This window comes from Trachemys scripta, chromosome 16 (assembly GCF_013100865.1).
Source record: "Trachemys scripta elegans isolate TJP31775 chromosome 16, CAS_Tse_1.0, whole genome shotgun sequence".
Taxonomy (NCBI): Eukaryota; Metazoa; Chordata; order Testudines; family Emydidae; genus Trachemys; species Trachemys scripta.
Genome location: NC_048313.1, coordinates 4,090,415 through 4,114,802, shown reverse-complemented (window position 1 = coordinate 4,114,802; position 24,388 = coordinate 4,090,415). Strand labels below are relative to the sequence as shown.

Here is a 24,388-nt window from a genome sequence, read left to right as displayed (position 1 = left end):
CACTTCCCCCCAGCACTCACCCTGTGACCCCCTCCCATGAAATCCTGTTTCAGGGGAAATCAAACTCCCCCTCCCCCCGAAAGACGCCTCCGACAAAAGTCTGGCAGGAATCTCGCCTGGTTTTGTTTCCACCAACGAACCCCCAGACAAGGCAAATCTCCCCCAGATTTGGGGTGCGGGGGAGGTTTGCTCAGCTACTAGATAGTGACCCAGATCTGAACCCCTGGGAGCTTGGGGTTCAAACGCAACCCCTCCCCCCCATAATGCAACAAGGTGCGTAGGGTGGAGAGGAAAGGTGGCACCGTGGGCAAGGTGCCAACCTAGGCTTCTAGTCCCACCTCTGCCACAGTGTGACACTGAGAAAGCCACTTCCCTGCTCCATGCCTCAGTTTCCCCATCTGTGAAATGGGGGTGATGACAGTGGTAGACCTTGGCCCAATCACTTTTAAGCAGGTACATGCAGCCTCACCCATCACAGCCGGGAGCAAGCCACAGCCAGCACCCGGGTGCCGCTCTGTGTGCCGTGCCCACCACTGCTGGCTGCTACCAAAACCACAGCAGATCCTCTCTGTATCGAGGACTTGCCAGCAAGGAGAGGGGTGGGGAGGTAGGGGATTCTGGGAGGGGATGGAAAGGGGGCTCCCTTAAGGGCTAAGGCTCCTGGGAGCGAGTGGGTGTAGGGGCTCATGGGGTGCCTGATAGGGGAAAAGGAGGGCACAACGGGACCGCGATCCCGGCTGCGGTGTTGAAGTGTTACTGTAATACACACAGTGATCTAGCTCTGACCCTGAACTCTTTCAGTTACAGGTAACTTGCCAAGGGGAAAAACTGCGTCTGGTGCTTTTTGTTTCTGGACAAAAAAAAGGGCGGGGAAAGAACTCCCCCCCCCCCCCTTAAAAAAGGGATTTGTTCCTGCCTATATTTTCCATCAGAAACGAGGCTCTTGTCTAGCTCTGCCTTCCCCTGGAAGATTCTATGGAGGACTGGAGAACTTAGGGCTTTGTCTACCCGTGGGAAGTTCACACCACAGCCACGTGACTGGATTACATCCTCACCGGTCCCAAAGAGGTGAAACCCCATTGGCTGAGAGAAGGAAGTGGCTTTTTGCTCATAATGAACAGATGGGAGAAAAGCCCTCTCTGTTAAAGAGCCAACAGCCTCTACTCTTTTCAGTTAAGGAATCGACATCACTGGGTCATCCAAGGAGACTTCCAGGGAAAACAAGAGTTGATGGTTCTAAGGTGCAAAACAAGCAGAATTAAAAAAAAAAATCCAAACCAACCCCTTTCAGGCCTTGTTTTAACCAGAATAAAGAGCACAGACCCCACTCCCACCAGCATAACGTCATCTAGAGGGCAGACAGCACTCTCGTACGTATGCAGGTCAGCCATGACACACCATGCCTATTGAAACACGTTCCAGCAAGGGGGATCACACCACACCGGAACCTGGGACCATCAGCCCCAAAGCACAGTCCTCGGCCACTCCAGCTGAAGGGGGGAACTCTGCCCCAACAGCAGTAGCAGGCTGTTATCTGGCGGACCAGCCGCGAAAAGGGCAGCGTGGCTTGCTTAGGAGTTGCCTATCGGGGGAAATTGACTCACAGAGCTATTCCGGAATAGCTCCACCGGTGAACCAGCCTTTAGCCAGCATGTTACACCAGCAAACGAGAGGTTTGGTCTAACGAGCCAGGGCTATTTCGGCTGAATTCAGGCTGGGATTTTCAGAGCGAAGGGAGTTAGGAGCCTGATTCCAGATACCACAGGTCCCTTTGGAAAGGCGAGCCCTGAAGCCCAATTCTCTGAAAAGCAGCTGCGTAACCGTGGCCCTTTGTCACCCCATTCAGTCGCTCCCGGTGCCTCACGTCAGATCTACCGGCGGCAAGAAGAGTTTGTGCCGCTGGGCCCACAGAGCCAGCCCGGCACTAGTGAGAGAGTTCAATTCTCTACTCCCACACGCCAGGCACCAAACACAGGAGATCTGGGTTCTAGCCCTGGGCCAGCTGGGTGACCTTAGGCCAGTCCCTCCCCGTTCTGTGCCTCAGTTTCCCCTCCCACCTTTTGTCTATTTAGAGTTTGAGCTGTTGAGGGCAGTGTCTGTGCAGCGCCCGGCCCAGTGGGATCCTGAGCTCAGGTGTGGGGGGGTGTCTGTGCTGGGGGTGGGGGAGTTGCATTCATGTGGATACCCCACGGCAGTCAGGGCATTTCTTCCAGCCACAGATTCTGCATCAGTGACGAACAAGGCAACCTCCTCCCCAGATCACAGGGGGAGTTTCATGCACTGGCTGCTAGATAGGACCAGGCTCATACTACACCCACCCTCCCCATCACTCTCCGCAGTCATTCACACCCGGGAAAAGCCACTTTCCCTGTGCTGGGGTCCAGGTCATGGAGAATCGGGCCCACCGGGCAGCAGAGAATTGCGTTCAACCTCCTTTTAGTTGTAGAACAAATACATCTGATCTGGGATCCCTGAGATACAATAAACTTGAGATTCCCCCCTGCCAACTCCCCCGGTTTTAGAGTCACTTTTCAGAGTAGAAACACACTTTTCATGTATTAGGTGTATTACGGTATCAGAGTTGCGCCAGGCGCTGTACGGACAAACAGTAAACCCCAGGGAGGCAAGGGATGGGCCCTGCATTCAGAGCGAAGACACTGGGCTCTGTCAGGGCAGGATCACGCTGCAATCCGCACTCAAAGCCCTGGGAGCAAGGCACCCAACTCCCATTGGACTGGAGCCTCTAATTCCCCTAGTGTCTGGGTGGGAATCCCAAGCGTATGGCACCAGCGCCCAGGGTTTGCAGCTCAGGAAGGCATCCGCGATGCAGGCCGGCCTGGCCCCGAGCAGAGGGGAGACGCCGGCCGCAGGGAACGCTCCTGTCGCAGACCAGCAATGAGGCTGGTGTTTGGGGGGCCATCTAAACTAAACCTCGGCCACGGGACCAGGCTGGGGGAGAGCTGACAGGAGCCCGCACCTCAGCTCCCTCTTCCCTTGGGCTCCCCTGTCTGGCCGTCTCTTGCCTTTCAGTCAGATGGTCAGCTTTTGGGGCAGGCCCCGTCTTTGTACAGCGCCTGGCACAAGTGGGTGGGGCTTACTGTAATACACCTAATAGCAGTAAAACCGTACAGTTCCTAGCACCATGGGGTCCTGCTCCATGACAGGCTCCTAGGTGTTACCGTAATACACCCCACAGCAACAAAAAATGGACAGCATCTAGCACGACGGAGTCCTGGGCCATGACTGCCACAATCCACCTAATTCATCCACAACAGGTAGGAAGGCACCAGCCCCTCACGCTACGGCAGCTGCCTCTCAAAGCAGAATGTTTTGGAGCCCACACAACCGGCAGGGATGGATCTGGGTCGGGGGGGAGACACGTCTGAATCCAACAGCACACCGCAAAGACTGGGGCACGAGAGGCTGGTTCGGGGGTCAAGCCCCGAGTACGTTGAATGTGGCCAGGAATAGCATTTATGATGTGTATTACGGTAAATAGGGGCCCCATCAGGCCAGGCGCTGTGCAGACTCAGAGACGGGCCCCTGCCCTGCTCCCAGCCTCGCTAGCCCCTGGGCTGGTCTCTACCCCCCTGTACCAGGGTTAAGAGCCTCTGTTCCGAGTCACACGCCCGCTCTGCCCTGTGTTGGTGGCGCCACAAGGCGGGTGGATGGGGTGCAGGCCCCCAGTGGTGAGAATCGCGCAGACCCGAGGGGCTGGTGCAGGGTACATGCAGCCTGAAGGGTCACGGTGCTGCCCAAGGGACCCGGGCCTGGGTCGATTTCAAAGGCCAAGTTTAAAGCAGCAAAAAGGGGGAGTGGGACAGAGGCTGGAATGGAGTTAACCCCTCGCCCCTTCCCCCCCCCCGCAATCTTTCATCCCGTCCCATCTTCCCCACACCAACTCCCTATTACGCAAACAGCGCCACACGGTCCTGATGCATCACCCTCGGAGACAGGGCAAAGCTACCACGCGGCCAGGGAGACCGCAGAACGGGTGACGCCATCTATGCTCTGAGAAGGGGCTGCGGGTCGGGATTGAGGGGCGAGCTTTCCCTGGGTCAGGGCATTATCCCTGCCTCTCAGCAGAGATCTCACTTATCCAGGACCAAGCAAGCTCTGCCACAGCCCAATTTCAAACCCCTCAGCGCTCTGGGCCCAGTGACACCAGCGTGAGTGGGCACAAGCTCTGCCCGCTCAGAGCGCTGGCATTTCACCCTCGGCCAAGGCTCCGGCAGCCCCTGGGCGACACGGCACTGGAGCGGGCCCTGAACCCAAAGAGCCGAATATGCTCCCGTGACATCTGCTCCAGCTCCCCCAACCTGGGCCCGGATCGCATTTACCCTAAGAGACTGGCACCAAAATACTGTATCGACTTGGAGGATGGGCAGCCCCTGGGTCTGCTCAAACCGTAGGAACCGCTTGAGAGAGAGACACCCCCTTTGCCTTCCCCTTCCCCCCCCAAGCTCCATCCCATGGCAGCTGCTGCACCACCCTTACACAGACCGGACGTGTGGAACAAACTGGCTGTCCCGGGCCAGCAGGTCCCCCTCCCCCACTTTTGGGCATCTTCCCCTATTCAGGCCCTTCCGCGGGTGCAGGCCCGACATCCCCTCCTCCCGCGAGCTGCCCCATCCATGATGCTAATGAGACATTGGTGGGGGGGGGGGGAGGCCCTGATCTCGTGTCCCTGTAGCTGATACCAGTCCCAGGCAGCCAATCCCCCATGCCCCAGACAGGACCAGCTGACGCAACTTAGAGGAGACGCTGTGCGGACAGTAGGGTCCGCCCCCACACGCTCCTCCGGGATCCATGCCCAGGCACGCCCAGCACCACCCCCCTGTACACACTCATGCTGCAAAGAGACAAAGGGCCTGTTTCTCAGCACCCCCTCACTCCCCACTCCTCTTGTATTCAGTGCAGGGATGTGGAGGCTTTAAGCCCCCGTTGCTCTCCCCATCTTTTGGGGCGGCCCCTGGTGTCAGAGCAGCCTCAGGGCTGCTCTAATTCATGCTCTGCCCCCTATGGGCCCTGAGGAGCAAATAATAGCCACTGGGCAGCGCACTCCGGCCACACCCCTGATCCGCCCCCTATGGGCCGTGGGCGGGCAGAGAATAGCCACAGCGCAGGGCGTTCCAGCTACGTCCCTGATCCCACCCACTTGCGCCCCAGAGGGGCCTAAGCATGACTGGCAGTCAGGGCCTGGGTTACTACGACCACAATTCTGAGACGTAGGGACCTTTTCTGCTCTCACACCAGGGACGTGTCACTGACGCCCACGGGGTTACTGCTGATATACACCAGGGTGAGCGAGAGGGGAATCGGGCCCCGAGTCTCAGACACAGGTCAGCACCAAGCAAGTTCCACCCCGACCTTTGTGCAGGGGGATAGGGGCAGAGTTAAGGGCATCTGGAGCCTGAACTGCGTTTCCCTCAAGATGGCGGCTTGCTTGGTAATGTCACCATGATGCTAAAGGTGAGGCGCTGGTGGACCCGGGGCCAGTTCATGCCAAGGTCCCCGGGTCCCTACTGAACACTGACAAATACATGGCTGGGACCAGCCTGGCTCACCTGTGTGTTAGTATCGTTAAAACAAGGATGATAAGAATGTGTTTAGACTTTAGAGAATGCTGCTGGCATTCGTCTGACTTATAACATCTGTATCCCCTATCGTAAGGTAATATCGGAGTGTTTGCATTATGAGCCTCTGTAAATCACCAGAGAGGAGAGGGACGTTAACCAGTCTGAAATGCTGGTCTCCAGCTCAAGGCGTTATGTGCTGCCCAACGAGAAAGGCCCAGTCACACCAGACGGACTATTGGGGAACGTTAAAGAGGACAAAAGACTTCATTGTTTCTTCTTCACCAGGAGGGGAGGAGAGTAGCTTTGCAAATGGATTCTCCCATCAGCTGAGTCTGCAGCTCAGGGAATAAAAAACCCCTAACCAGAAGGAGTTGGATCTTTATGTGGCTTGGACTCTGGGGGACAAGAATTACTAGGCATAAGCAAGAGATCCCCAGTGCTTAGCCTAAGTTAGCTCCAAAGGACACAACTTGCTTATTATAGGAGCTACTATTACTTTTTGAAATTTAAGATTGGAACGTGTGTGTGTGTGTTCACCTGCTTTAACCTTGTAAAGAACTCACTTCTTTCCTTTTCCCATGTAATAAATCTCTAGATAGTTTATTACCGGACTGGCTACGAGCCTCATCTTTGGTGTGAAATTGAAAGTGTAACTGATCTGGGGTAAGTGACTGCTTCTCAGGGAGTGGAAGTATCCTGAATATTTCTGGGATTCTCGGTGAAAGGGACCATCTATTACACAGGTCGGCCCACCTGGGTGGCGAGGAAGATCGGCGGACGCAGAGGGACAGTCTGTGACTCCATATCAAGGCAGTGATGGGGCCTGAGGAGTTTACACTTGATAATTGCTTGGTGAGATCTTGGTATAGCCAATTTGGAGGGGGTGCCCTGGTTAGGTAGATAGATGGCTAGAGCACCGCCCCAGCGCCGGCACAGTTGAAACGTGACATTGTGAGTTTTCAAGGTTAAGGAAGTGACACAGTGAGTGAACCCCAGTCAGAGGCGGGTGGTGTGAGAGAAGACCTTGAACAGTGATGTTTGGAGAGGGGAAATCCCTGAAAGAGAAAACCCCAGTCCAGGAGCTGAGAGCTTTGCTTCTAAGTTTTGACCTGGTGCCGGGGAAGGAGAGTTTGTGGAGCCCAAGGACCGGCCGGCCCCAGGCACCAGGGAGTAGATCACTGCAGTGGAACTGGCCCAACTGCACCACCAATGGCGGAATTGCCAACCAGGGAAACTGAGGCAGCAGTGGAGGGATGCAGGCAAAACCAGCGAGGAAGCTGAGACGACGACACAGGAGGCAGCGGGAAACTCAAACCACGCAACGCGATTTACGTGAGCAGTAAAAAGGAACTTCCCCTACCGGCGAGTGCATCCCTGAACACAGGAGTGAGCAAGTCTGCCCAGTTTATACAGAGACTGACCGTACAGATTATCGAGGAAAGCCAGCCAACCTTTTTATGCTGTGGAGGAGCAGAGACGACTGGTACCACCTGAGGAGGGGGAGCACAATTTAAAGGTGTCCCCCGCAAACTCTTGAGTCACTCGTCCCCCCGGCATGCCCCCTCTCCCTCTTGACCTCCGCGGCCTCTCCCTGCAGCTCTCAGCTGTTCGCTACTGCCTCTCTCCGGGGGCCGCAACTTGAAGCTTGCCAGCTCCAGGGGCTGCCATACAGGGAGGGGGCCTGGCTGGCAAACCCTGGCAGAAATCTGGGGGAGGCATGTGACTCCACGTGTGTCCCCCTCCCACCCCCATGCGTTGCCTCTGTAGTGAAAGAGGATGCTAAGGTGTAGAAGAAATGTAAAGCCAATGGACTGAAAAGGTTTCGGATTCCCCCGAGACCTACCGCTCGCAGGAGAGAAACCTCTGAACGGTCGGCATACATAAAAACGTGTAATTTTAATGAGAAAATGGATACAGGGGCTGGGCGCCGAAGGTGATTGTGGAACGGTTTGATCTGATGGTCCAGGAGCAATTGTTTGGGGTATCAGAGGGGGAGCCATGTTAGTCTGGATCTGTAAAAAGCAGCAGAGGGTCCTGTGGCACCTTTAAGACTAAGAGATGTATTGGAGCATAAGGTTTCGTGGGTGAATGCATCCGACGAAGTGGGCATTCACCCACCAAAGCTTATGCACCAATACATCTGTTAGTCTTAAAGGTGCCACAGGACTCTCTGTTGCTGTTCGGGGTAGTTACAGATGAGAGGAAGTCAGCCGTCTGTGATAACAACTGTCCATAGATTTCGAGGCTGATGAATATGTTGAATCAAGGGCCCATGACGGGCAAATCCCAGGGGAAGGGAAATACCTTGGTGCCCCAGGTTAAGAGAAGTGACTGGAAAATAGACCGAACCCCAACTCTGATGATTAAAAAAACCCCAGTGAGCCCAGGTTTAAAGCCCCTACCCAAAGGGCAGGCAGGTATTCTGCCATCACCGTGGGGCTCCCAGCCATATAAAACCAAATTGCCCCAATCTTAACCCCACCCCCACTACAATCACCCCAGAGGCAGCAGTCGGGCAGGAGGAAATCGGGTCAGGATCGAGCCTTGGGAGAGGAGTGAAGGATTTATTAAGAAGGCTAAAGGTAAATGACGCAGGCTGTAAGGACCGGAGGGACACGGCGGCCCCAGCCACTTCGGTCAAGGAAAGTTGGGTAAGAGAGGAAGACCCGTTTCCTGGTGAGAGTTTAACTATCTTAGCTTTGGCCGAAGGCCCCGGGACTCCCCCTTTCGCCAAGATTTACTTCCAGGGTGAGGATTTGGAAGGTGATCTCGGTGCGGACATTAGGAATCTACTTCCCGCTGCTGTTTTAATAGGTACTGATACTGTAGCCATGCCTAGCCGGTTCATATAATATCTCGCAGCTGGCTAGAGTCTGGCTCTGCCACGGCTATGGACAGCAGGGGGCGCTGCAAGAGACAGGGGTGGGAAAGCGCCCTCAGGCCTGGATCAGCTGAAAGGCGGAGTTTGTCCCCAGAGATTGGGTTGGGAGATTGCCGCAGAGTCTGCTCTTGAGTTTAATGGAGGCTCCCCAGCACAAGGAGAGGAAGGCGGCTCAGAAAAACACCCCGGCTGAGGGAGGAAAGAGGAGATGTTTTCTAGGAGGTGGTTGGCTGTACAGGGAGGCTCCCGGGTGAGGTTTACAAGCGGGTGCTTGTGCCGGAGGCGTGGAGGACGGAGTTGCTCAGGATTGCCCCTTTGCTGGACACTTCGGGGTGGAGAGAAGCCGTGAGACGCTCGAACAGAATTTCTAGCGGCCTCACAGGTTGGTGAGAGTAACAAGTTACTGGGGGAGTTGCACCTTACGGCAGAGGTGTAGGAGGTTAGAATCATAGAATATCAGGGTTGGAAGGGACCTCAGGAGGTATCTAGTCCAACCCCCTGCTCAAAGCAGGACCAACCCCAACTAAATCATCCCAGACAGGGCTTTGTCAAGCCGGGCCTTAAAAACCTCTAAGGAAGGAGATTCCACCACCTCCCTAGGGAACCCATTCCAGTGCTCCACCACCCTCCTAGGGAAATAGTGTTTCCTAATATCCAACCTAGACCTCCCCCACTGCAACTTGAGACCATTGCTCCTTGTTCTGTCAACTGCCACCACTGAGAACAGTCTAGATCCATCCTTTTTGGAACCCCCCTTCAGGTAGTTGAAGGCTGCTATCAAATCCCCCCTCATTCTTCTCTTCTGCAGCCTAAACAATCTCAGTTCCCTCAGCCTCTCCTCATAAGTCATGTGCTCCAGCCCCCTCATCATTTTCGTTGCCCTCCGCTGGACTCTTTCCAATTTTTCCACATCCTTCTTGTTCCAAAGGACCCAGCAAGGGATTTCTGCAGGCATTGCCCATCACTTGGAGGGCGTGATTTTCATGAATGATATAAATGGCAGTGACTGACTTGACGAGTGATTGCTATGCAGCGGGTGCCGAAGGGTTCCCATGATGGTAGGGAAGAGCAGGAGGTGAGGGGTGTCATGTAACCATGTGGGGTTGTTAAAGGGACTGGCTAGAACCGACACAGATCAACGGAGACCAGAAAGACAACAGGCACCCTCATGGCAGGGCGGTCACATCTAGCAACCACCAGCCAAGAGGAAGGAGATTTCCACCGCTCTGCAGGATGCAGAGCACGAGCCCAGCCGGAGAACAAAGCGGAAAAGTGTCAGATGGCAGGTTTAAAAGCAGGGCCGCTGGGGAGAGACAGAGCGCTCGCTTGGGACTGACAGACAGAGGCAGCGAGAGGGAGAGGGAGCCAAAACACGCTAAGGAGGTGTTTGCCAGAGGGTCTGTCGATATCGTGAGGCCCCTACCCGGACCTTCGTTGAACGGAAAGAAATATATGGACTGGTTGTGGTCGATCCTGCCAGCAACTCTAATATAAACGCTGAAACTGGCTACTACCCTAAGCACCGTTCTAGCAGAGTACCTTTTCCCCAGAAAATCTTGTTAGACTGTGGTGCAAATTTCACATCTGTGGTTTTCAAGAAGTTCCGGGAGTTTTGTGGCGCGAGCCATGGGTAGGCTGCTCCCATCAGCCAGACATTAATGGTCTGGTAGGAAAAAGATTCAACGGGACACTGAAGTCTATGCTGAGGATGGGTGCTACGTGGTGGGAGAATGACTGGGGTGCATGGCTCCATTATTAGAGGACCCCACTAATCTATGGGGTTCACCCCCTTTGAGCTCCTTTATAGGAGACAAGTGAGGGAAGCCCAAGGTTAAATTCGAAGCTCTTGGGTGGGTGGGACAGAGGAGACAGGACGGCCTGTAGTGGGGTGAGCATGTCACTTTGTTTTAAAGCGAATTTAAAGGCTAGGACGGATTTGAAGGCTTTGGGGGTCTCAGCTGCTCAGTGTGGCAGGCAGGCTGCTGATAGCGAAAGGCCCTTCTGTGACTTGGTGCTAGTGTTGATTCCAGTGAGGAAGAAGAAGAGGCAAGATCGGTGGGAGGGATTTTTCGAGGAGACGGAGAGTGAACGAGGTGGCTTATGATGTAAGGAAGCCGCGTGGCAGGGGAGCTGTGCAAACAGTGTCCGCCCATAGATTGAAAGCTTCCCATAAAAGGGAGAGGGGGGGGCCTGATCGGCTGATGAGGGAACATTTCCCGCCCCTTTAATTGATCTGGTCAGGGAGAGTAAAGAAGAGACTCCGCTGGAGAGCAGCGAGATTTGGGAAGGTGTTAGACCCCACAGGCGGGTATTTTCCAACCAGCCAGGATTAACTAACAAAGCAGCGCTTTCCGTTGAAACGACAGGGCCCGCCCTGCCCCTACTGCGCCAAAGGAACAGCTCCGGGAGGAAGTGGAACGCAGGCTAGATCCGGGAGGGATGGGGGCGTCTCCTATTGTGATGGTACCTAAAAGGGATAAAACCAGGAGATGGTGTGTAGATTTTAGAAGGGTGGACGCCCTTCACCCAACCTGACCCTGACGCCACACCCCGGAGAGGGGACCTGCTGGAGGAGGGTGCAAAATTCATAAGCACTCTGGCATTGACTCGTGGCTATTGGCAAATTCCCTTAGACCCTGTGACCTAGGAGAAGTCTGGACTCTGGCCTTTAGGAGTTTATGGTTATGCCCATTAGGTTAATCAGTGCAGGGGCTCCCTTTCAGAGGCTCATCAGTGAGATGTTGCCAGGTTTGCAGACCTTCACCAGGGCTGATGTAGAAAACTTGGCTATTTTTAGTGGTTCCTGGCAAGACCACCTGAGCCATGGGGGAATTGTAGTGCAGAGGCTTAGAGAAGCCAGCCTCCCTGGCAAAGGGTCCACATGCAAGATGGGAGGCTGCAGGGGTACGTCACAGAGGATACAGGGCGAGCAGCCGCTTTATTCGCCCTGGCCCTTTAAAAGTAGAAGCATTCAGAATTGGCCTGACCCGCAACCAAGGAGCGGATCATCATTATCAGCGGACTGGAAAGGGCTTTAGTGACACTGTGGCCCCACAATAGACCTTACAAAAAAAGGGGGAAGCCCGATCAGGTGATAGGGATGAGGCCTGTAAAAAACTGAACCCCCACTGAACAGAACTGTCCTGGAGAGGGAAGGTTAAGCCATCATTTGGACAATTAAGCAACTTAAGCCTTAACCGTCGAATAGAAAATTTAAGATTTTAATAGACCGCTCCCTGCTAATATGGTTGCAACCAAGCCAAAGGGACCAATCCCAATCTACTAGGCTGGAGCCGAGCTTTGCAGGAGTAAGACATGGGAAAAAAATCTGTATTAAGGGAAAAGAAAATGTAGTGGCCGATGCCTTGTCAAGAACAGAGGGAGGCTAAAGAGTATTCAGGAGTGTCAGCGAGTGTTTGCATTGGGGGGTGGCATGCTGGCAGACTCGGGGCCAGCTCATGCCTTCACTGACAAATACATGGCTGGGACCAGCCTGGCTCACCTGTGTGTTAGTATCGTTAAAACAGGCATTAGGAGGATAAGAATGTGTTTAGGCTTTAGGGAATGCTCGTGAGTTGCTGCCGGCATTCGTCTCACTTGTAACATCTGTATCCCCCCGTGGTAAGGGAATATCTGAGCGTTCGCATTATAAGCCTCTGTAAATCACCAGAGAGGAAAGGGACATTAACCATTGTGAAATGCTGGTCTCCAGCTGAAGGCGTTATGTCCTGCTCAACAAGGAACACCCAGCCACACCAGATGAACTATTGTGAAAGGTTAAAGAGGACAAAAGATTTTGTTGTTTCAACAATCCCGGCTGAGGGAACTGGGATTGTTTAGTCTCCAGAAGAGAAGAGTGAGAGGGGATTTGATAGCAGCCTTCAACTACCTGAAGGGGGGTTCCAAAGAGGATGGAGCTCGGCTGTTCTCAGTGGTGGCAGATGACAGAACAAGGAGCAATGGTCTCAAGTTGCAGTGGGGGAGGTCCAGGTTGGATATTAGGAAACACTATTTCACTAGGAGGGTGGTGAAGCACTGGAATGGGTTCCCTAGGGAGGTGGTGGAGTCTCCTTCCTTGGAGGTTTTTAAGACCCGGCTTGACAAAGCCCTGGTTGGGATGATTTAGTTGGGAATTGGTCCTGCTTTGAGCAGGGGGTTGGACTAGATGACCTCTTGAGGTCCCTTCCAACCCTGATATTCTACGATTCTATGATCTTCATTAAGAAGGGAGGAGAGTAGACTTGCAAGTGGATTCCTCCCATCAGCTGAGTCTGCAGCGCAGAGCAGAAGCAGGGAAGGGAATAAAAAACCCCGAATCAGAAGGAATCGGATCTTCATGTGGCTTGGACTCTGGGGCACAAGGATTACTAGGCATAAGCAAGAGATCCCCAGCCTAAGTTAGCTCCAAAGGACACACAGAGCTTGCTTATTATAGGAGCTGCTATTACTTTTTGAAATTTAAAATTGGAACTCACTTGCGTGCATGTGTGTGTGTATGTTCACCTGCTTTAACCTTGTAAAGAACTCGCTCGTTTCCTTGTCCCATGTAATAAATCTCGAGCTAGCCGGTCCTGTAATAAACCATGAGCATTGTCTTTGGTGCAAGATCTAAAGTGCAATTGATCTGAGGTAAGCGACTGGTCCTTGGGGACTGGGAGTAACCTGAATTTTGCTGGGATTTTTAGTGTCATGGCCCATCTATCACACAGGTAGGTGCACCTGCAGGGCGAGAGAGACCAGAGAACCCACGGGGACTGTCTGTGACTCCATATCAAGGCCGTTACAGTGCCTGAGGAATTTACACTTGATGGTTGGTTGGTGAGACCCAAGGATAGAAGCACAATCAGTACAGGGCTTGTGCCCTGGCTCCTAACAGCCTGCACTGAGGTTGGTATCAGGCCCTGCAGGACAGCTTGACAAAGGGATTGCCCTGCCCTGCTGGACTCTTTGGCTCGAGTGCCCTGGGCTCCTTGCTGATTCCCCTCCAGTGCAACCCAGCTCCCAGCTGGATCTGAGTGGAGGAGATGCTAAGAGAAGCCCAGGTTAGGCTCACACCCACCAGGGAGCGTCGCTGCTGGAAGTCAGGGAGGTGCTTCCCACACTGGGCCCCGGGCGAGACCAGTAGAACCCCTGTCCCTCAGTTTGAGGGGAGGAACCCCAGAGCCCTTTCCGTGCCGCCTGGGGCTGAGTGCCCCAGCAAGGACACCTCCGGCTATGGGCCATGCCCCACCCCAGCCCCGCCAAAAGCTAATAATCGGTGCAGGTTACTCCCAGGAAGCACTGCAGGTGTATTACACCCCCAGCTACCACGGCTCTGCAGCTGCACCTCCCGCAAACCCGCCCAGCCCGGCTCAGGTGCCATAATCCCCAACGCCGCACCGAGCCTGCCTACAGAATGAACCGAGACTCCAACCGGCAGAGGGGTTTACAGGGACGCGCTGAGTCTGAAGTCAACCGAAGAGGTGGCAAAGGAAGGTCTCTACCAGAGCGGTAACGCGTTGGTCGTCCTAACCGGCGCGAGAGGTACAGAAGGATGATATTTACGTAGCTACAGGTGCGTCCGGTTTCATTAAAAAGGGATCAGGGCCAGCCCAGCCGGGAGAAGTTTAGCTCACTCCAAGTCTGTTAGATGAGACTGGATCTGGTTCGTTCAGGCGAGCAGGCGGGTTAAGGTTTTATTTTACCCGGAACCAGTTGTTTCCAAGACTTCTGCTCTACCGGCATCTGCTAAGGAAACGGATTCTTGATTTCACTACAAACATATCTAAGGGCTGGTCTCTTTCTCCACCAGACGCTGGTCCAATCAAGACGTCGCTCTAATAGCCTGAGACCAACATGGCTACACCCGCCCTGCAAATCTCCAAGGGCTAGAAGGGAAGCAGCGATGGGAGGTGAAGCTGGGCGCTGTTTCTTTGGGACCAGCCGACCTGTGAATTCTGCGAGGGGGCCAGCGGATCAGGGCCTGCGCCTGCCATGGGGAAGCCTGGGGGCAGGCGTTTGCCTGGCGCCAACCTGAGCGGGCTAAACAGGGGGTGGCCGGTGACCCCCCAGCAAGTACAGACAAAGCTTCCCGACGCGAAGGGGAGGTGGAAGCGAGCTGCCACGCAGCCCTGGGGACCCCGGGAAGCATCACAGGCTGCCCTGAGGGATCTTTAAGAATTTGGTCCTCCCCGAACCGACCCCAGCAGCTGATCAACAAAGCTGCCTCTCCGCAAAGGGGAAGGGAGGAGAGCCCCTCGTTCTCACTGGGTTTCTCCCTCTCTCTCTGCAGCCAGCTCCCGGACAGGAGCTCAGCACCACCTAACCCATGCCGGAGCGGACGGCAGCACCGGCGCCAGGGGGCATTTTTACATGTTAAGGACGGAGCCAGCCAATCGGGTGCGACCCCCCCCCCCCCCCCCAGCACGGTCCCCATTTTCTTATCAGCAGCCCCTACACGTACTCACGCTGCGCCCGTCACCCAGTGCTGCAAAACCAGGGGCCACTCTGCAATCGGGGGAACACACTGCTCCCCAGAGTCCATGTCAACCCCCCCCGCCTCCCCGCCCTGCCCCCCATTTGCATGGCGTGGCATCCCCCTTGGTAACTCTGGCATCAGTCGGAGTGGTTCCATCTCTCCCCTCCCGCACATGCACACACAGGGGTGTTTTAAGGGCTAGATTGGTGCTGACGAGCGCTCACTCCCCACAGGGCCATATGAGGATATAACGCCCTCAGCTACAATAGCTCCACTACTGCGCTTGCTCCCCACAGCGCCCCCTTGGGCATTACCAGAGTATAAGGCCCCGGATGCCATAGTCCCATTCTTGCACCTGCTCCAGGCCAGGGCTCATTCCCCACAGCGCCCCCTTGGGGCCGTAGGGGATATACCACCCCAGCTACCCTAACTCCAGTACTGCACCTGTTCCAGGTGAGCGCTCACGCCCCACAGTGCCCCCCGGGGGCATTAAGGGGGTATAACACCCCAGGTACCACAGCTCTGCCGCTGCAGCTGCTCCAAGCCATCCCAACCCGACCCACGGGATTCAGCAAAAGCAGCCGGCTTTGCGTTCGGCCCGAAAAACACCTGGAAAGGAAAGCGATGAGCTTATACGCGGCCGCCCGCAGGGGGCGCTGCTGCCAGCATGCAATGCAGCCGCTCTGAAGCTGCTTCCACAGCCCCCTGCCTCCCCCAGGGGTAGACACTGCTAGCAGTTCCTCCCCATTGCAATCACCCCCCTGCCCCTCCCCCACCCCTGCATACACACACTGGTCTTAGCTTCATGCACCTTGGGGTCATGCATGTTACCCCCACCTCCCCAGAGGAGCAGGCATGCGGCTCGAGGTGGGGCTGGGGCGGCAGGAAGCACACGCGGCCAGGGCTGGCTGGGTTAGGGATCGGCAGGGGTGGCGAGGAACGAGCGGGGGGAGAGAGGGGGGGTGGTCGCAAGCGCACCGCGTATCTTCATTACCTCGGTGGCAAAGATGCAGGGCTCCGTCTGGTCCGGGATAATATAAATAGGGCGATAGGGGCCTTCTTTGGGGTACCCAGCAGGGGCCCGGGAGAAGATCGGCTCCGATTTCTTACTGCGAGAGAGAGAGAGAAACAGCGTCAGTGATGGGGGGGGAGACAAGATTACGCAGCCGCGCCAAGAGGCCTGAATAAATCCTGACCACCAGGAGGCGATATGTGGGCGGCATCGTGAGGTCACGGCCCGTGGCCCCTGTTCGCCCGGTTAAAAGGGGAAATCAAGACCGAGCAGGGAGGCTGGAACCAGCTGTGGGATCCAGTGGTTGAAGCCAGGACTGCTGCGTTCTCCTCCCAGCTCGCTGTGTGACCTTGGCTGAATCAAGCAGACTCGGGGAATTATGTACCCAGCTTCCATTAAAATAATCACATGGACTGTGGTAGTGCCGAGGTGCCCCAGTGATGGAGCAGGGCCCTATGGTTCTAGGAGCTGTACATTTTTATTGCTATTAGGTGTATTACAGTAGTGCTTGAACCATGGGGATCCTGGTCCATCCTTGAATGCCTAGGTGCTACCGTAATTCACCTAAGAGCAATAAAAATATCTTATGGTAACATCTAGGAAACCCAATCATGAACCCGGCCCCCATTGTGCCAGGTGCTGTACAAACAGCGAACAAACAGGATGGTCCCTGCCCCAGAGAGCTTCCAATCGAAGTATAAGACAGGAGACGACAGCTGGGGAGACGCAGAGGACACAATCAGCGAAAGATGGTCAGCAAGACGGGCTGGGCATACTGGCACAGGGATGGCAAAGGAGAACAGTGCAGATGTTTAAAGGGAGCTCCTTCCAACCAGGGCCACTCTCTCTGGCCTGACTGCTAACTCAGCCCCGAATCCCTGTGCGGATCTAGAGCGCACATCTCCTCTCTGCTCAGCATCCGGCCGGCCTGCGTCCCAGTGTCTCAAACCAGACCGGAGCTGCCAGAACTCGTCAGCTTAGAAAAATCAAGCTGGCAACATCTCCAATAGGGCAGACAACCTCCCCACCCCCAAAATCCCAGGTCCCCTGCTCCACAAAAACAATCCCCTGGCTGATCTGGGCCAGGGGAAAAAGACGACGTATACTCAGAGCTGTCTGGACAAGGGTACTTCCATCCCACAGGAAATTCCGATATTTCGTTCGGGATGCGGGGGGAATCAAATTTCCTCACAATGAAAAAGCTCAACCCTGAAACGGCGGGGTGGGGGGGACAGGTGGGGAAGGGAAGAGTCAACATTTTTGAAAATACTTCCTTAGAATTGTCCTGTGGAAAAAGTCACCAAAAATGGACAATTTTACAAACCAACCAACCAACCCACCCACACCAATTTCACCCAACTCCCTACACCTTGTCAAGAAAACATTTCATTCAATCAGATCTGTGGATGGGGGCTGCAGAATTTAATTCCTCTTAAGGAGCTGCCTTTGACTCAAAGTCTGCTAGCCCCCCGCCCCCCCCAAGAAAGCATTCACAAAACTTAATGGCAAAACAGATGACTGGCTAGAGCATCAAGGGTATTGTTAGCCATATATATATTAGGCATAGTATACACCATGTTCATGGGTATTATGCACACGGTATTAATATACATTATACAGAGAATCATAGAATATCAGGGTTGGAAGGGACCTCAGGAGGTATCTAGTCCAACCCCCTGCTCAAAGCAGGACCAAACCCAACTAAATCATCCCAGCCAGGGCTTTGTCAAGCCGGGCCTTAGAAACCTCCAAGGAAGGAGATTCCACCACCTCCCTAGGGAACCCATTCCAGTGCTTCACCACCCTCCTAGTGAAATAGTGTTTCCTAATATCCAACCTAGACCTCCCCCACTGCAACTTGAGACCATTGCTCCTTGTTCTGTCATCTGCCACCACTGAGAACAGCCGAGCTCCATCCTCTTTGGAACCCCCTTCAGGTAGCTGAAGGCTGCTATCAAATCCCCCTCACTCTTCTCTTCTGCAGACTAAATAACCCCAGTTCCCTCAGCCTCTCCTCGGTAAGTCATGTGCCCCAGCCCCCTCATCATTTTCATTGTCCTCCGCTGGACTCTCTCCAATTTGTCCACATCCCTTTTGTAGTAGGGCGACCAAAACTGGACACAATACTCCAGGTGTGGCCTCACCAGTGCCAAATAGAGGGGAATAATCACTTCCCTTGATCTGCTGGCAACGCTCCTACTAATATAGCATGTAAGTATTGGGAAGTTACACATTATGCTCTCCCCACAATTCTGTTCACCCATGTAACGTATCCCATCATATGCTGCAAAGCTGAGGCAAGGTTCGGATTTAAAAATAGGATGCCTGTCAAAGCCAAGACACATGAACCATGTGTCCCAGCACAGGGTAGGATTTACCTCGACGCCCAACTCTTTTGCAAGGTAGTATCCAAACCAGAAATAAGCGAAGGGCAGAAGAAAACCAAGTTACGGAACTGGTACAAACTGGTGGGTCGGATTTTAGCGATGGGTACAGAGTAGGGTGACCAGATGTCCTGATTTTATAGGGACCGTCCCGGTTTTGGGGTCTTTTTCTTATATAGGCTCCTATTACTCCCCACCCCCGTCCCGATTTTTCACACTTGCTGTCTGGTCACCGTAGTACAGAGTTTTGTAACTTGTAAAATCAGACCGTAAATATTACTGGCTGAAAGGCAGTAGTCTTTGAAGCACACTTCTTTTCGTATTGTACTACTTTGTCATTAGCCCATAAATCAAGCCAAGTGTGCTTATTTGGACTCCTGACCAAATAAGAACAAACCTCGAGTGCAGGGTGGATTTAAAAAAAAAAATAGATTTTTTTGGGAAAAAATAAAAATAATTTGATTTTTATTAATTTCAATTAGAACAAGTTTTTCTTTTTTTAAAAAAAAGCTTGTTCAAAACGAAATCTGAATTGAATGCAAAATATATGGTAAGGCCTAAATTTATAATCTCTTCAAACATTTAAATAAAAAACAAATGCTGAATCCATAAGCCTCTATCAAAGTTACCGAGTTAAAGGCTGCTTTTCCATATAAAGAAAGAATCAAGGGAAAAAACAGTTAACTTTTGAGGTCAAGCTTTATAAATATGGCACAATACGTCATGTTCTGTATTACGGTCTTGTTTCATTTAATAAAAATACATTTGATATGCTGTTGCATGTGTTTAATTGCATTCCAGGTACCATCCTAATGCAGTTTGACAAATCATGAGCCAAAAAAAATAATATCTATTAATTATCTAGCAAATAAGCAATATCATTCACCATTTTCCAATATACTAAAACTGTACAACTAATGAGAACCTGAAAATACTAAGGTATATAATTGCTTAAATAAATACATATAGGTATAGTGTTCCCTCCTAGGTAGCAAAAAGATATACCAATCTAGCTTAAAGGCCCTATTTCCTTGTAAATCAACATGTTTCAAAATGGTTCTAGCAAGCAATGAGAATGTCCCTTTGTTTAGAAAATAAAGGGAGTACGATGGATGAGATGATTAAATCGAGGATTTAAATGCAGCGTTCCACCTGATGATTTAAATCAATCCGCCCTACACGAGTATAGGCAGACAACCGGCCGCACCTTTTAGTCAATATTATTTAGGTATCTAAAGATGCTGGCAGGCCCCTAACACAATTGTCAAAAGCACCTAAGTACCTAACTCTCATGGGCACTTCTGAACCCCCCCCCAGGTGTCTATCTGTGTCTTTAGGGGTCTAAAGGCCTTTGACAATGTGCCCCCATGTTCATAAGAATAGGGTTTTCCCCTTTAACGGTACAGTAGAAACAGGAAACTTTCCCTTTTCAGCCATTGCAGGCCCAGTCTAAGGCTTGGTCTACACTCTAGAGTTAGGTCAACGCGAGGCAGCTTACGTCAACCGAACTCTGTAAGCGTCTAGACTGAAATGTCGCTCCCCCTGATTTAACCTGCCCACTACACGGCCTTAACACCACCTCTGCGAGAGGCGCAGTGCTTAGGTCGACGTCCGCAACGCAGTGTCCATGACAGGGGTGGGCAAAATTTTTGGCCCGAGGGCCACATTGGGGTTGCAAAACTGTATGGAGGGCCGCCCCCTGACTGCCCCCTCAGAACCCCCAGCCCATGCAACCCCTCCTACTCCTTGTCCCCTAACCGCCCCCTCCCAGGACCCCCTGCCCCCAACTGCCCCCCGGGAACCCACCCCTATCCAACCCCCCTGCTCCCAGTCCCCTGACTGCCCCAACCCCTATCCACACCCCCAGCCCCTGACAAGCCCGCCGGGACCCCACGCCTATTCAACCTGCCCTGTTCCCCGTCTCCTGACCCCTATCCACACCCCCGCCCCTGACAGGCCCCCCGGGACTCCCTTGCTTATCCAACCCCCCCCGTTCCCCATCCCCTGACCGCCTCCCCACAGAACCTCTGCCCCATCCAACCACCCCCTGCTCCCTGCCTCTTATCCAACCCCCCCGGCTCCCTGTCCCCTGACTGCCCCCTGGAACCCTCCGCCCCTTATCCAACCCCCCGGCCCCTTTACCATGCTGCTCAGAGCAGCATGTCTGGCAGCCGCGCCGCATGGCCGGAGCTAGACACGCTGCCGCTCTGCTTGGCAGGAGCACGCCACTCCGCTGCCCAGAGCGCTGCCCGCGTGGCGGCGTGGCTGCAGGGGAGGCGGGACAGCAGGTGAGGGGCGGGGGTTAGCCTCCCTGGCCGGGAGCTCAAGGGCCGGGCAGGACGGTCCTGTGGGCCGGATGTAGCCTGCAGGGCCGTAGTTTGCCCACCTTTGGTCTATGCTGACACTACATTGATTGTTGCTGCCTTTCAGAAGCTGTCCCACAATGCCCCACGCTGACAGTTCAATCAGTGCAAGACAGAGAGTGTCGTGTGGGCGAGCGGAAGTGATTTAATAACTGCGGTGGCCGGACGTCGCCGTAACTGAAGTCGACTTCGGTTTTGTAGCGTAGACTTGCTCTGATAAAACTGCCCCAACCGAGGCAAACGGTAGAGGAAGGATTTAAAACACGCTCAGCGTTACCAGCCCAAGCATTCAAAATCATGAGCTGGGCCCTAAAAATCAGGAGATCACGCATGCTTTGTCTAAAGACAAAAGTTGACCCGTTTTAGCTACCCCAGCATAGTCAGAGAGGTACAACAGCTGTCGTGTGGTCATAGAAATAGGGTATAACAATATTCCCTAGCTCTTCTACAGCAGATCTCAAAGCTCTTTGCAAAGCAGGGCAGGATTATTATCCCCATTTTACAGATAGGGAAACTGAGGCACAGAGGGGCACTGACTTGCCCAAGGTCACCCAGCAGGCTAGGAGCCGACCCGGGACTAGAACCCGGGTCTCTGGAGTACTCCGCCCGCCCCAGGCCACACTGCCTCCATCCAGGGAGGGGAATTACCTATAGTGATAAAAGGCAATTCTAGCTTGGTATAACTGCATCCACACGCGGACTTGCACCAGTAGAACTGTATTAGAGTTACCATACGTCCGGGATTTCCCCCGACACGATGCATCTTTTTCGATCCTCCGCCCTCTGTCCAGGCGGATTTTTCAAATAAGAGGAAATAAATATCCAGGATTTTTGCAGCGCAGACACTGCAGTTCAGAAAGAACAATCCTCCACACCCCTATTGGTCCCTCCCCTACATTCACTGGATCCTACCCACCCTGGCCTGGCCCACCAGGTAAGCGAAGCCACCAAGCGTCTCTCGGCCAGGCCACCTGCCCCGCTGCAGGGCTTCACACTCAGCCGGGATGGGTGACAGGGTCAGGCCCCAGCTCCCTGCCCTGGGGAAGGGGAGAGGCCTGTAGGGAGGCGCCGACTGACAGGCTGGCATTGTATCTTGGGCCTGCACCAGCCTCCCTGCCACCAGGACAGGGAGCACGACACTGCCCCCCACCTCGACAGTGAAGCTGCAGGTATCCCCTCCAGCACCCCCAAATATCCCCTCCAGCACCCCCCTCAAGTTCTTGCCTAACCTTGGGACACCTGGAGCTGGGTCTTTGAGGATTAAAAACCCCAAATATTGCAAAACTTGCAATCAAATTGCAAACGTTGCTAACAGAAATGGACTTAAAAACAACGAGAAGTGACACGATTATTTTTTTTTAAAAACGCTCCTGTCTTAGTCAATTGCAGCCAACACGTTCTAGAAAGGTTTGATGTGCGTCCACTGCTGGATGCCAGACTTGCAAAACCTTGAGCTAGTCTTTCCAAGCAACTCAGGGTGTTGGGTCCTGAGCGCTGTTGAAAATCCGGTTGCGAGGGTCACAGCGGGAGCTGCTGCGAGGTTTCGCAAATCGGCCTTTTCTGGAGGTAGATCTGTGGGAGCAACGCTCTGGAAAACAAACTGCATGCCCAGTTGTGTGTTTGTGGAGTGTTAAAAGCTACACGGTGGGGGCTGTGCCTGGGAGAACCCTGCATCTCAGAAAATCAGAGATTTGTAGATTTCAAGGAGAGAATGGACCAGTGTGATAATATATGGAGCTATACCTATCTCATAGAACGGGAAGGGACCCTGAAAGGTCCTTGAGTCCAGCCCCCTGCCTTCACTAGCAGGACCAAGTACTGATTTTTGCCCCAGATCCCTAAATGGCCCCCTCAAAGACTGAATTCACAACCCTGGGTTTAGCAGGTCAATGCTCAAACCACTGAGCTATCCCTGCCCCCAATCAATCAATTATCTAGTCTGATCTCCTGTATAACACCGGCCGGCAAACAGCACTGAATTAATCCTGTCTGATCTACAGCAGATCTTTTAGAAAACTGTCCAATCTTGGTTAAAAAAAGGAAAACTGTCAGTGCTAGAGAATCCACCAGGACCCTTGGCGAATTGTTCCAAAGCTTCCTTCCCGTCACTGTTAAAATCCATGCCTTATTCATAAGGCATAAAACCCGGTCAATGGTAACTCAGAGACCGAGGCAGGGAAAGCCCCTGAATTCTGCAATGGTTAGATATACGCCCTGCCGTAACCTTGCGAATTGTCCCTCTGCTGTCATGGAGGGACCACAGAATTGCAGAAGTGTCAGACTGGAAGGGGCTCTTGAGAGATAATCTAGCCCAGGCCCCCTGCAGCCCTGACAGGGCTTTATCCAACCTGTCCTTAAAACCCTCCAGTGATGGGGATCCCACAACCTCCCTTGGACGCCTGCTCCAGAGCTTCACTCCCCGGAGAGTTAGAAAGTTTGTCCTGATATCTCATCTAAATCTTCCTTGCTGCAGATTACGCCCGTTACGGCTTGTCCTGCCTTCAGTGGACATGGAGAACAGCTGACCCCCGTCCTCTTTGTAACAGCCCTTAATGGATTTGAAAAAACGTAGCGGGCCCCGCCCCCCCAGTCTTCTTTTCTCAAGACTAAACAGGCCCCGTTTTTTTAACCTTTCCTCCTAGGGCAGGTTTGCTAAACCTTTGGTCCTTTTTGTTGCCCTCCTCTGGCCTCTCTCCAATTTATCCACATCTCTCCTACAGTGCGGTGCCCAGAACTGGACACGATACTCCAGCTGAGGGGGCACCAGCGCCGAGAAGAGCAGGACCGTTACCTCCCATGTCTTACCTACAACAACCCCAGAACAGTATTAGCGTTTTTCACAACAGCAACACGTTGATTCATATTCAGTTTGTGATCCACTGTAACGCCCAGATCCTTTTCAGCCATACGACCCCCTAGCCGGTTATTCCCCATTTTGTGGGGCTGCATTTGATTCCCCCAGCCCCCTCCTAAGTGAAGTACTTTGCACTTGTCTTTATTGAATTGCCTTTCGTTGATTTCAGACCAAATTCTCATGTGCCTGATATTAAGCATGTGTCTAAAGTTCCGGTACCATCAGGGCCAAAATCAGCACCCGCTTTTTAAAACGTCACCCTATGTGATCTAAGGCAGTGGTTCTCAAACTAGGGCCGCTGCTGGTTCAGGGAAAGCCCCTGGCGGGCAGGGCCAATTTGTTTACCTGCCGCGTCCGCAGGTTCGGCCGATCGCAGCTCCCACTGGCTGCAGTTCGAATGGGGGCTGCAGGAAGTGGCGGCCAGCACGTCCCTCGGCCCGCGCCGCTTCCTCTAGCCCCCATTGGCCTGGAGCGGTGAACCGCGGCCAGTGGGAGCCGCGATCGGCCGAACCTGCGGTCGCGTCAGATAAACAAACCAACCTGGCCCACCACAAGCGGCGGCCCCTAGTTTGAGAACCACTGATCTAAGACACCAGATGCCATGGTGATGGGCGCAGTATGTGGATATGACATTAGCAGCAGCACAGGTCAAGAATCCCGAGAAGTGCTTTCCGATTCTCAGAGCGGTGCGACAGAAGGATGAACTCTAGAAAAGCTGGGATGCTTTTAGGCCTGATGAAGCCATTTGATCATCTAGTCTGGTGGGGAACAACTGGTTCTTAAAATTAAGTCATGCCTCAAAATGCAGCACAGGGGAAAGGTTTTTGTAAGGATTTGCAAACACACGGTGGGACTTTA

General features: G+C 53.5%; 1 protein-coding gene across 1 annotated transcript in view; it reads right to left on the bottom strand.

Moving 5' to 3' along the window:
• Positions 1 to 24,388, bottom strand: part of LOC117889206 (delta-like protein C) — a gene marked incomplete in the record, with an annotated part of 272,400 nt that overhangs the window by 123,947 nt on the left and 124,065 nt on the right. Inside the window, 1 exon segment of the mRNA XM_034793099.1 lies at positions 15,912 to 16,026. Coding sequence (XP_034648990.1) covers positions 15,912 to 16,026 — 115 coding nt within the window.